A 12619-nucleotide genomic window follows, 5' to 3' on the forward strand; every position below is an offset into this window, starting at 1 on the left:
ACTTTGATTTGGTATTTTCGCAGATGATTGATTTGCCACCAATAGAAGCGGCTCTCCCCTCATTCCTGTTAAAATCGGCGCACGAGAGGCTCACAGTCCTTTAGAGTCCTTTAAATTGATCATCTGTTCCCTCAGTTTACCAATCCGTAGCCCGTACATTCAATCCAACTCCAATTGCTACATGAATGTAACAGTTGGATTAAGCGTGGGTCGAGGCACCGGGTAACATATAGAAAATGTGTAACCATTGGCGTGTTAGCGTATCGTAGCAATTACTGGGAACCAGTTTTCAATTTCCATCCCACAACGTGTATTTTTATAGTTTGCAACCGTATCAAATTCCCTGCACTTCACATTGACCGGTGATTCTCATACGCTATTATATGATATAATGAAGGCAGCTGTTGTATCTCATTCCAGTGCGCACATAATGTTGTGACGGGTTAGTTTAAAATACATTCTGCGTGATATGAAGCCAGATAATTCAACCATCGCATGTTAGCCAGGCAAAAAAAACAAACATCTGACAGCTACAGCGAGCGAGCGAGCGAGTATCCTCCGAGCATGATGTAAACAACTCCAAGGCGTCTCTCTCTGATTTCATCAAGCGCGCTGACAAAGAGCTCACGGATAATAACAGCAGCAGACGGAATGAGAAAGAAGCGCCAAGATTGACTCATTCACACTTTAAGTCTCACCAGCAAACACTTATGTTTGGGTATTTAGTTGGAGGGCTGCCAGCCAAAGCCCCCCAAAGATGAGGCTAGAAAGCGTAGACCATTTATTCACTCTGGAGACTTACCTCGTTTGCTGCGACGACCAAACCATTTTAACTCATTCACTGCCATTGACGGTTATAGACGTCAAAAATTCATTTGAACTATTTCTATTAGTTGAACTTTTTTTTCCCCACTAGAACCCTAGAACTTTTTTATTGCACATTTAGAACAGATATAAAATTTGTTATTAATCGTGAGTTAACTAGTGAAGTCATGCGATTAATTACAACAACAAAAATTAATCACTTGACGCCCCTAATTTTTAATAATATTTAAAAAAATTAAAATCTTGAGTTAACTACTAAAGTCACGCGATTAATTACAATAAAAAAAATTAATCACCTGACGCCCCTAATTTTTAATAATATTTAAAAAAAATTAAAATCTTGAGTTAACTAGTAAAGTCACGCGATTAATTACAATTAAAAAAATTAATCACCTGACGCCCCTAATTTTTAATATTTAAAAAAAATTTAAATCATGAGTTAACTAGTAAAGTCATGCGATTAATTACAACAAAAATTAATCACCTGACGCCCCTAATTTTTAATAATATTAAATTTTTTTAAATCGTGAGTTAACTAGTAAAGTCACGCGATTAATTACAATAAAAAAAAATTAATCACCTGACGGCCCTAATTTTTAATAATATTTTAAAAAAAATTTAAATCGTGAGTTAACTAGTAAAGTCATGCAATTAATTACAACAACAAAAATTAATCACCTGACGCCCCTAATTTTTTTTATATTTCCTTCTTTTTAAAAAAAATATTTAAAAAAGAAAAGATTATTAAAAATCAGGCGATTAAAATTTGTCATCAATATGACTCCACTAGTTAACTCACAATTTTATATATGTTCTAGATACACAATAAATAAATTAATCTAGGTTTTCATACTCTTGTTAACAAAAGTGGAAAAAAATGTTAAACTAATAGAAATTGTTCAAATGACATTTTATTGTATATTTGGAACAGATATTAAAAAAAATATTAATCATGAATTAAGTATTGAAGTCATGCGATTAATAAAAAAAATAAAAAATAATCACCTGACACCGCTAGTTAAAAAACAAGCAATTGGACCACAGAGAACTAGAGTAGGCTTACTCCACTGTTGTCATTCTGCAAGAGAGTGAGTTTAAGTTTTATAGCTATAATAAAATCTAGGGTGATTTATTTGGCAGTGATTACTTCTTCTGAATACACCCAAGAAGGCCAAACCCAAGATTTGAACCTTGAATCTCACTTAGACTTGCGAGGCAGACGTGTGAACCACTAGGTCACTAAGGAAATTATTCCAAACCAGCACTTTATAAGGGTAATTTAAAAAAAAAATAAAAAAAAGTTTGCTCACGAACATGTTTTGAATTACTGCTTAGTAATGCAAGTGTTTGCAAGGTTGCAGTTCTCACTTGTGTGACATTTGACCCTTGTCCTCAGCCGCAGTGCGAATCGCCTCAAAGCATGCTGAGTGTTCCTCACATTGCTGTATCGTTTAAAACTTCACAAGGTCACTACGCAGCTAATCTATAGAAATAACAGTTTAATGTGTGTGTGTGTGTGTGTGTGTGTGTGTGTGTGTGTGTGTGTGTGTGTGTGTGTGTGTGTGTGTGCGTGTGTGTGTGTGTGTGTGTGCGTGTGTGTGTGTGTGTGTGTGTGTGTGTGTGTGTGTGTGTGTGTGCCTCACGGCCCAACTTGACTGCGCTACAACGGATCGTTCGGTGCAAACTGCATAAATCAGGGTCATGATGAAAAGAAGATAAGCCTACAAGTTAATGATTTTTATCCTGCCTTTAAATCCTCTCTTGTTCATACTCTAATAAGCTAAATCTGAGTCGAATTCTAAATGTCACTATTGAGATTGCCTTTTTCATTACAGTTAAAAGAATCACGGAAGTGCCGTTAAAAAAAATTTTTGCTTTGACGACAGAAGCGTCCTCGGCTGCCTTGAAAGGCGTTCTATAAATCTACGTTGGAGTTTTAGGACAAGTGTTGTCTCTCGGATGAGCCGTATAGAAAATGGATGGATGAGGAATGGATGCCTTCACACGTGGGCAAGGAGAGCCACAGGCATGGTATTTTCGCAGATGCACTTTCATTCACAAGGAGCTATAATCGGCCCAAACTCATGACCAAATGCTCACACTCAACCTAACCAGCTAAGGTCCTGATATCACTCACTAGGCCACACCCCTTAAAGGCACACATAACAAGGTGGGGCAGACCCTTAATGTGTATATATTAGGGGTGTCAGGCGATTAAAATGTTTAATTGTAATTAATCCCATGACTTCAATAGTCACCTAACGATTAATCGCAAATTTTATAGCTGTAAATGTACAATAAAATATTTTTTTCTAAGGAAATGTTAAACTAACATAAATATGGGTGCATATTTTAGGAAGTAATTTCATAATAATACAAACATTGAGTTAAAATCAAAAAGATGTACTGTACCGTGAAAAGCCAGTGTGATATTGGTTTGTGTTGAGGTCATTTTTCTGCCACTAGATGGCATAATTGCATTTGTAAGATGTTGGTGACAGCTCAGTGCATATATATATATATATACTGTATATTAATGCTGTCAAAGTTAAAGCGTTAATTGATTAATTAATCCCCAAAAATTATCGCATTAATCATGAGTTAACACAGATTAATTGCACTATTAATTTTGACCATAGATTAGCCTTTAGCGTGACAGCGGATTGGCTACATTTAAGGTAGCAATAAACATCATTTCATGCATTAAAGTAAATAAAGCATTTAATGAATGTTTGCGTATCACATTTAGAATGTCATGTCAAAATATCGGGGTCATTTTTTTCCTCCATTTTAAATTATGCAAGTAATTAACTGATTAGTAAAAGGAGGATGGATAAGCGTGTGCAGTGGATCAAAAGATGTTGAAGTCGTCCTCATAACATTAAATGTGAAAAGAATTAACACATAAACGGTGCTCTTCAAATTTAGCGGGGGGGAAAATGTAGATAAAAATTCATTGTGATTAAAAAAAATATTTTTAAAATGTTATATATATATATATAAAATATTGGTGCCAGTAAACAAACATAAAATCAATAAATACGTTAATGGAGTTGAGGTCAGGGTTCTTACACACCAAAATCATCCAAGCATGCCTTTATGGATTCTATCTTGTGCAGTCGAATTGCCCGTGTTGAACATTTCTATGAAACAGGTGGGTCATTAGAAGATTTGCGGATCCTCTCGCCGGGGGTGTTCAGATGCCTGGCAGCGGCAGACACGAACATTAGTTTTGCCTTTACAAGATACCCGAGGCAGGCTGGCGCCGGCGTCTCCGTCTGGCCCGAACAAGATGAGCTGCCGCGCACTCAACACTCGAAGGTGTCTCGTCTCGGATTTACTGGCCCCCTACGCCCCACTGGCTTTAACATTACATTACATCATTGGCCCCATTTGAGCGGCGCCGCACAGCGCAAAAGCCATTTACCGGCACCTGAATTGACGACTGGCGGGCGTCCGTGTTGCGCGGTGTCAGGATGAGCATTCTGGGGTTGTTGGCGGGAAGAAGCAATTTGGTATATCATGACAGACTGTAACAGCTGCTGCATTCTATGCGATGTGGGGGGATGATTCGGGCTGAACAATTAATTGATGAATTAATCACAAGCGCCGCGTGTAACGCTCAACAAAAGTAACAACCTTGTTTTGAAAACGTATCAAGTCAAAAGTACAGAGACTCATGTTAAAATGTAGCGGATAAAAGTAAAAAGTAGTCTAAAAAATAAATACTCTGGAGAGTACAGAGTACTGAGAAAAGTACTCAAGTACAGTTACCTCCCATCTCTGCTGCCAGCCCAGTGAAAAATTATCTTTGACGTCTATAGCCGTCTATGGCAGTGAATGTTGCTTTTACATATTACATTTTTTTTCTTTTTTTTTATTTCTTTTTTTTCTTACTCTGGAGAGCTCAGTACTGTTCATTCGATTTGACATCATCATTGCTCTCCTTTTTAAAAAATAAATAAATAAATAAAAATAAATAAATAAACATATATATTACATATTACATATTAATAAACAGGACATTATTAAATATTGGGTACTCAGAAGACTACTGATATCAGCCAATGGTACTTGGGCAAAAAAAAAAAAAAAATCCAGATATCGTGTAAGTCCTCCGCAGCAGTAGTTGGCGCTATGCTATTTTTTTGTTATTTTGTTCAATGAAATTTTCTATATCAAAAGTACTAAACGTATTGCTACAATGTAAAAAAAAAAAAAAAAAAAAAAAAGGTGTTATCGAAAATCCCTACTTGTTTGGTAGAATTTTGTGAAGTTGTGATGAATGCTGAAAGTCAAAGTGTTTAGTAAGTTAACAGCTCTAATTGAAATAAATAAATAATTCATGGCTCATTTTGCATTTATTTCTAGCATTAGCATAACCTATTACCACCAAAAATATTTACATGATCTGATATTGTTTATTGTAATACATTTTTCATTTATTGCTTGAGTTTGTTCAAATAAACATGGAGGGACGACCTTGAAAAAATAATCGCATATTATTATTTTTTATTATTTTTTATTTTATTTATTTTTCATAAATAATAATAATAATAATCGCATATTAAACCGCAATTTGATTATTTTTCTACAATCTCATGCCTGGTCGTGATGATGCAACTGGGAGGACCTGCTTATCTGTGTGTGTGTGGGGGGGGGAATACTTAAGGATTTTTTTTTTTTCAAGGGGAGGCTCCATGTTATGGGAGTGGGCGGAGGTTCCAAAATAAAATCAGCTGTCACTCTCCATTGGCCTGACAGAGGTGGACGCACTGCTGGAGCTGGTCTCCAACGCCGACTGGGATTTGCTTTGGATTTGGGAGGACCCTGCTGGCTGGGGGTGGGGGGGGCAGTAGCCATTGGAGCGGGATTCTACCTGTTGAGCTTTTTATTTTTTTAAATATTTTTTTTTTATCGACACATAACTGACCTTCTATTTTTTTTGTTACCTGGTAGGTCACAAATTGGATTTCACCGTATGTGAATTTGTGTCGCCATGTTAGTTTGAAATTAGGAATGTTTGACCCGCTGGGAAATAAACAGCGACTAAACACCAAATTAACTCAGCAATTTGAAACGCCGCCTCGAGGAGGGATGTGATTTATTCTGCTTCCAAATAGACGCAGCTCTGAATTACCGCAGGTGTTGCGGCGCTCCACTGCGGAGAAAACTTGACAAGCCGTGAAATGGGCAGTGGAGTCATTTCTAAGGCGAAGGTAGCGTTTTCGGAAAGGAACGTTGTGACATCGCCGCTTTCATAAAAGCAACATGGCCCTTCATGGTTTTGCGTTTAAAATAGGCGACATTTATTTTTGTAAGGCGCCTCGATTACTTCACTTTCTTGTTATCTGATCTCGCTACACGGCATAACGTGTCATTAGATAGCAGAGGACTTTTCTGGCTTTAATTTTTTACTATCTGCTATAACGTTTAATAGTTTCTATATTTACAATGTGCCCCTCAAGGGTTGACCTGGAATTCGTAGCCAGTTATTTTGTAATTTGGAGTCATTTAGTTTCATTCAGTTATTAAGTTTAAATGTCCGATTTATACAACTTACATTCCTCCGAGGCGGATCTCACATAATTAAGCTGCTAATTATTAATGACCTGAAACTTTAATTAATTCAATAAAAACAGGCTATAAATGGTGCAATGCTTCAATGCACTAGCGGTTTTGATTGTTTTGTCTATTGACTTTATTGAAGTTTGAGAACTTGTTATCAGCTATTTTGCAACTAAAAACATTACACCTAATTTAAAAATCTCTACTTTTCCATTGTGTCTATTTTTAATTATATTATCTTTGCAGCAATCAATAATATACAGACAATGTTCAAAGTAAATTATGCTTCCCATTTTAAAACAGACTTCTGGTTTACTTGCATGATAAACAGGGTTTCAGATGATTAAAGTAGTATCTTAACATATACTTTATGACATCGATATGATGTTACAAGCAGTTGGCTTTGAGCTGTTTAAGCCTCTCACGGTTGATGTTTACTGTCAAACTAAACATAAAGGGCCATTTAGCTTAATGCTAACAAACAATGGAAAACGCCATTGACATACTACCGGTTAGCATTGATACAGGTTGGTGGATATTTGAACACAAACAGTGGCCATTTTTGTCTTTTGGGTTTTATGTTATATTCTACGGAAGCGTGGGACTGCCAATGTGGAGTAAACGTTTTTGACTGGTGAGTATGTTTGAAAGTATTTGCGAGTGCGTTGGAGTATATTTATGTTTGAACGTACACGCAAATATGTTCAAACATACTTGCGAGTGCGTTGGAACATACTCGTAAATACGTTGGAACATACTCGTAAATACGTTGGAACATACTCGCAAATAAGTCGCAAATTCGAACGTACTTGTAGGCTAAATGCTACATACATAGCATCTTTAACAAATGCCGAACTTAAATCATGCATTGCCGACATTATAATAAATCATAAAAGTTATTCATAAACAATGTTTTTTTACTTAATTTTCGAACGTATTGGTATATTGCTTAAATGCAAAAAATAATAATAAAATAAAGTGTTTTTTTTCCCCACTCGGAAAATATGCCAAACTTAAATCATGCATTGCAGACATTATAATAAATCATAAAAGTTAGGCATAAACAATGTTTTTTACTTAATTTTTGAACGTATTGGTATATTGCTTAAATGCAAAAAAAATAAATAAAGTGTTTTTTTCCCCCACTCGTAATACCCTGTAGCATTATGGGAAAATATGCTAAACTTAAATCATGCATTGCAGACATTATAAAAAATCATAAAAGTTATTCATGAATAATGTTTTTTCCTTAATTTTCGAACGTATTGGTATATTGCTTAAATGCAAAAAATAATAATAAAATAAAGTGTTTTTTTTCCCCACTCGGAAAATATGCCAAACTTAAATCATGCATTGCAGACATTATAATAAATCATAAAAGTTATTCATAAACAATGTTTTTTACTTAATTTTCGAACGTATTGGTATATTGCTTAAATGCTAAAAAAATAAATAAAATAAAGTGTTTTTTTCCCCGCACTCGTAATATCCTGTAGCATTATGGGAAAATATGCCAAACTTAAATCATGCATTGCCGACATTTTAATAAATCATAAAAGTTATTCATAAATAATGTTTTTTCCTTAATTTTCGAACGTATTGGTATATTGCTTAAATGCTAAAAAAAATAATTAAATAAAGTGTTTTTTTCCCCCACTCGTAATACCCTGTAGCATTATGGGAAAATATGCTAAACTTAAATCATGCATTGCAGACATTATAATAAATCATAAAAATTAGGCATAAACAATGTTTTTTTACTTAATTGTCGAACTTATTGGTACTTAAATGCAAAAAAATACAAATATTTTTTCCCCCCTCTCGTAGCATTATGGGAAAATATGCTATGTTTGTAGCACTTAGCCTACAAGTATGTTTGAACGTATTTAAATATATTAGCAAATATGTTTGAACGTACTCGCCAGTCAAAAATGTTTACTCCACAATGGCAATTCCACGCGTGCATAATATTCAAATTGTAATGTGGATATTCCCAGCCAAATCACGCATGACGACTCCTATAAACAAACCACACCAAAAAAAAAAAAACCCTTACAACAGTTTCTTGGCTGTGTGTGTCTTCAGCTGCTGGCAGCACGCATTTAAGCCGAGCAGGACCTCCTGAAACATTCTAACCAGAAGAACCAAACGCTGACCCACTATCGGCCCATCATGTACCAGGCTACTGTCACCCAGCCAGCGGACAACACCATCCCGAGCACGGTACTTTGTGCATGGGCCTTTGAGCGGCACGGAGCCGTCATTAAAAGTCTTGTTTTTGTCATTGTTGTAAACAGCCTGGAGGGCTGCGAGGTCGCTGTGCAACAATACTCTCGCTATTGTCACCTTTTATTGCTGATGTTGTCATGCTGCCTTCGTGGAGGTGGTGACAGTCATGCAGTGGGGAAGGGGGGGTGGGGGGGGGGGGTGCAGCAGCCTTTCACAGGCAGCACAAATAGAGGAGAGTGTAAAAATAGGAAGGAAACAAGACTCTCACTCGCTCTTCAGGCGAATGCTGAAAAGAGAAAATGTTTCCTTCACTTTTCAAGGCTTTTCCAAAGAAAAAGCAACTGCAAAAGCAACCCGCGAGGTCAAACGCAATCTGTTCTGGGACAGTGGTCAACCCGCAATTTGTTTGTTTTTATTGCCTAGAGGAAACTTTGCACCGTAAGACGATCATAAGCATTTTGAACGGGGATCGTGATCTAGTTGGACAGACAGAGAAAATAAAGTGAAAGTATCCTTTTACACCAGCAGTCACAAACGCTGGATTGTTAGCAGGCGGCGCAGGGAGACCCGGGCTAAACATGTTTTATTGATCATCAGAGTTTGACAAAGGTGTCATTAAAAAAAAAAAAGTTTAGTCTTCCTCTATACACTTGTCTCTGTCACGTGCTACAATTACACATGATAAGCTTGAGCAAAAATATTCACTATATCACAGTATCACAATCCACGGGTACATAAATACACATAAAAAATGATAAAATAAATAAATAAAATAAATATGTACTGTACAGCGGTAAAAGTACTCCGAAAATTGCTAGCTACTTTTCTTCTTTTGCGAAGTGATGAGTGGAGACAAACTGTTAGCCATGCTAGCTAACATGCTAGTCAGCTAGATATCTGTCTCAGTAGCGAGTCTATAGTATTTATTTCACCAATTGTAGACATAGCCATTTGCAAAAATCCATTTTAAAGCAGCATTATAGTAATAAATATATTGGTATGTAAACATTACCTATAATTTGTCGAAGAGTGATAGGTGGCGCTCTCGTAAATAGGAGAAAAGTCGTGGGGCTCGGACTGCTTGCAACAGCGTAAAAAAAAATAAAAATAAAAATAAATGCGGCTTATGAAAAGCTTGAGCTGTTTTGAAACGGACTTTTTAAAGTCATGGCTCATGCCTTGAAATAATATTTTTTAAAAAGTAAGCCCGCAAGCTGGCAAAAAAAAGAGAGAGAAGCCAACAGCAACTATTGCAGAGCTTCTTTGAAAAGGGGAAAAGTGGAAAAATGAAACAGAAAAAAGGGTCTACAAAATTCCAAGAAAAAGTAAGACAATATCAGCAGTCCTACTTAAAATACGGTTTTATCAGTAAACTAGAACATAAGTAACACAGATTTGGGTGTCATTGCCTCCTTTTAGCCCAATGTGACCGGGTTGCTAAAGACAAACAAATGACTTCACCACTAATTACTGCCACTACAACGAGCATAATCATCAGCTGTACTTTTACTCATTTGTTTGTATTCGTTTCTACGGCATTCCTTTGCTTGAAACCAGTCGCTAGCGCACAAAAGGTCGGAGACGTCTGCTTTGCGGCATGATTAGCAGGCTGCAGATGATCTCCATGTGAAGGTGGAGCCCGCTAATGATATTCCCTGCTTCATTAGGTCATGGAGGAGTCTGAGATTTCTTCCGTGCCTGGGGGACTCGCCGGTGTGAGGAAACAATTTAAGACCCAGGAAACTAGCGCTACTACCACATCACATGTAACCCACTTCCATTTCCAGCACAGCAGTGTGCAGGTACACATATTACAGGCCAATTTGCCCAATTATGGGCACCAGTGCATGAAAGAGAATGAGATGTCTGTCATCGGGTGAGGGTGGGGGGGTATTAGTGGAAACAGGAATCCTGATGCCTTGCTTTCATTTAGCTCACTAACACGCATGGTTGAGCGTTGCAAAAAATATGCCATTTATTCTGAAAATGAACACGGAGGTCTGGGATACATCTGACCTCATTTGCACCAAAACAACACAAATTTCTAGCATTCTGATTTTCTATTATTTTGTGACACAGTATGAATGATGTATCTACAGAAGTCATACCGCATTGCATTAACTGTCGGGTTGATAACACTTCATTATGTGGAGCTGACTTGCGTGGCATTTGGGCATATTGCTCAAATGAAGGAGATGTTTTTTTTATGTTCAGAAAAACATATCGTATTCAGGCATGTCGTCTGTGTTGACATGGTTGCAGAGTTTTGAATGACATAACGTTACAGTGAAACTCTGAAAATGTGCGTTTAATCCATCAATCAAACTGTTTAACACCTTTCGTACATTAAAATGCAACTCAAGGTGCTAAACAATTAAAACCCTCCATAAAACAATAAAAAGAAGAAAAAAAACATCACCCAAAGTACACACACATACAAATAATATTACTATTAAAAAAAAACATGGCGGGGCACAGAGAAACCATGTGAGGAAAGGCACTCAGGAAATAGCTAAAGCTAAGCTAAAAACTAAAAGACAACAACAAAAAACAGGTAAACGCTAAAAGAAAACAGAATAAAAGGCAATAACAAAACTAAAAGACAAGATGATAAAAGGAACTGGGAACTGAGAAAATAAATAAAAGGGGTTAAAAAATCATTTAAATGCCAAACTAAAAAAAAAGTGTGTCTTGAGCCTCCTTTAAAAAAGACAGTGAGGACAGGCATTAGTGTTTTGATGCCAAGGAACTATGTTGAAGTGAATTGTGGAGAAAAAGAAGTTCAAAATAATCTGACCTTTCTAACTCATTAGCCATTTTGTTACCGGACTGTAGTTGGCGACATCCACAGCAACCCTTCCACATAACTCGCCATACATCTGACCATCGCCATTATTTATTTTTTTTTTACAATTGCAGGAAATGTCGCACGCAGACGTCTCCGTGTCAAGTGGCGGGCAACGGGTGGTCACAGGCAGTCAGCAGCTACTATCCAACCAAGAAACAATGGTATTTGCCGTCTGGTTCATCTGTTGGCTGGTTGTGGCAAAATCTAATGATCAAAATGTTCAGCCAAACCATGTAATTTTGTAGTATGTACGTCAGCTAGCTTAATGCTAACGTAAGGTAACTAGCATATTGTAATGCAGAATGCCAATAATGGGCTAATAGCAATTTCAAATGCTAATTGTATCACAATAGACCTTTTGCCATTATTATATAGTCTGAGGAAATGCTTAATGCTGTTTTTTTTTTTTTTTTTTGTAGGAGCAAGTTACCATTAGCTTTTTCCCATATGGCAAAATATGTTTCCTGATGACTAATTATTTGTTTCTTGTGTTAAATATACCTAGATGTCAGACAGTGGCAATAATTTGCATCACGGTGATAAAAACCATGAAAATGAAGGTAAGGCATTGAGTCTCATTGTACTTTGTAAACATTGCTCCCAAGCAACTAAAAGGTTCTTTATTCTCTTTTCAACGCTGATAAAACAGAAGAAGAATTTCCGAGGTACACAACAAAAGAACTGAGGGCTCACTTTGAAAGAACCATCGAGGAAGCAGCAGCACACAAACCAATTAAGGTAATCACATGCATTTATGCTTAAAAACAGATTTTGCTTTACCATCCAGAAGAAGAATAATAATAGTTGAATATACGATACGATACGATATACTTTTATTTTCCCCGCGGGGAACTTTTTCCTGGACTCCGTCCAGCTGCAGTTTACAGTAAGGGAAAAAAACAACAGAATAGAAAGAGATAAAATCAAAATTAAATAAGAAGTGCAGCAGTAGTTTACAGTAAGAAAAACAACAGAATAGAGAGAGATAATTCAAATAAATAAGAAGTGCAGCAATAAGTAGAAGTCTTCACAGAAGTATACATGTGTAGAGAAGTACATACATGAGGACTGTACACACCCATATACACACACACACTCCTATATATATATATATATATATTGCAATATGATATGATATATGATAAAGTT

The 12619-nt window shown here is 36.5% G+C and overlaps 1 protein-coding gene across 10 annotated transcripts in view; it reads left to right on the plus strand.

Annotated features, from left to right (window-relative positions):
• Window positions 1-12619, plus strand: part of xirp2b (xin actin binding repeat containing 2b) — a 61972-nt gene that overhangs the window by 38240 nt on the left and 11113 nt on the right. For 3 of the 10 annotated variants that reach the window (XR_013295952.1, XM_077580271.1, XM_077580264.1), the window contains exons 3-5: window positions 11542-11631; window positions 11976-12030; window positions 12120-12208. Coding sequence is in view for 9 of the 10 variants with exons in the window: in XM_077580264.1 (XP_077436390.1) it covers window positions 11542-11631; window positions 11976-12030; window positions 12120-12208 (234 nt within the window). In the remaining variant the exon portion in view is untranslated. Of the gene's footprint in view, window positions 1-5596; window positions 5781-6642; window positions 7028-8478; window positions 8617-10289; window positions 10425-11541; window positions 11632-11975; window positions 12031-12119; window positions 12209-12619 lie in introns of those variants that run through there. The other 7 variants (XM_077580269.1, XM_077580272.1, XM_077580265.1 and 4 more) reach the window with 6 other exon arrangements.

Source organism: Vanacampus margaritifer, chromosome 11 (assembly GCF_051991255.1).
Source record: "Vanacampus margaritifer isolate UIUO_Vmar chromosome 11, RoL_Vmar_1.0, whole genome shotgun sequence".
NCBI classification, from domain to species: domain Eukaryota; kingdom Metazoa; phylum Chordata; class Actinopteri; order Syngnathiformes; family Syngnathidae; genus Vanacampus; species Vanacampus margaritifer.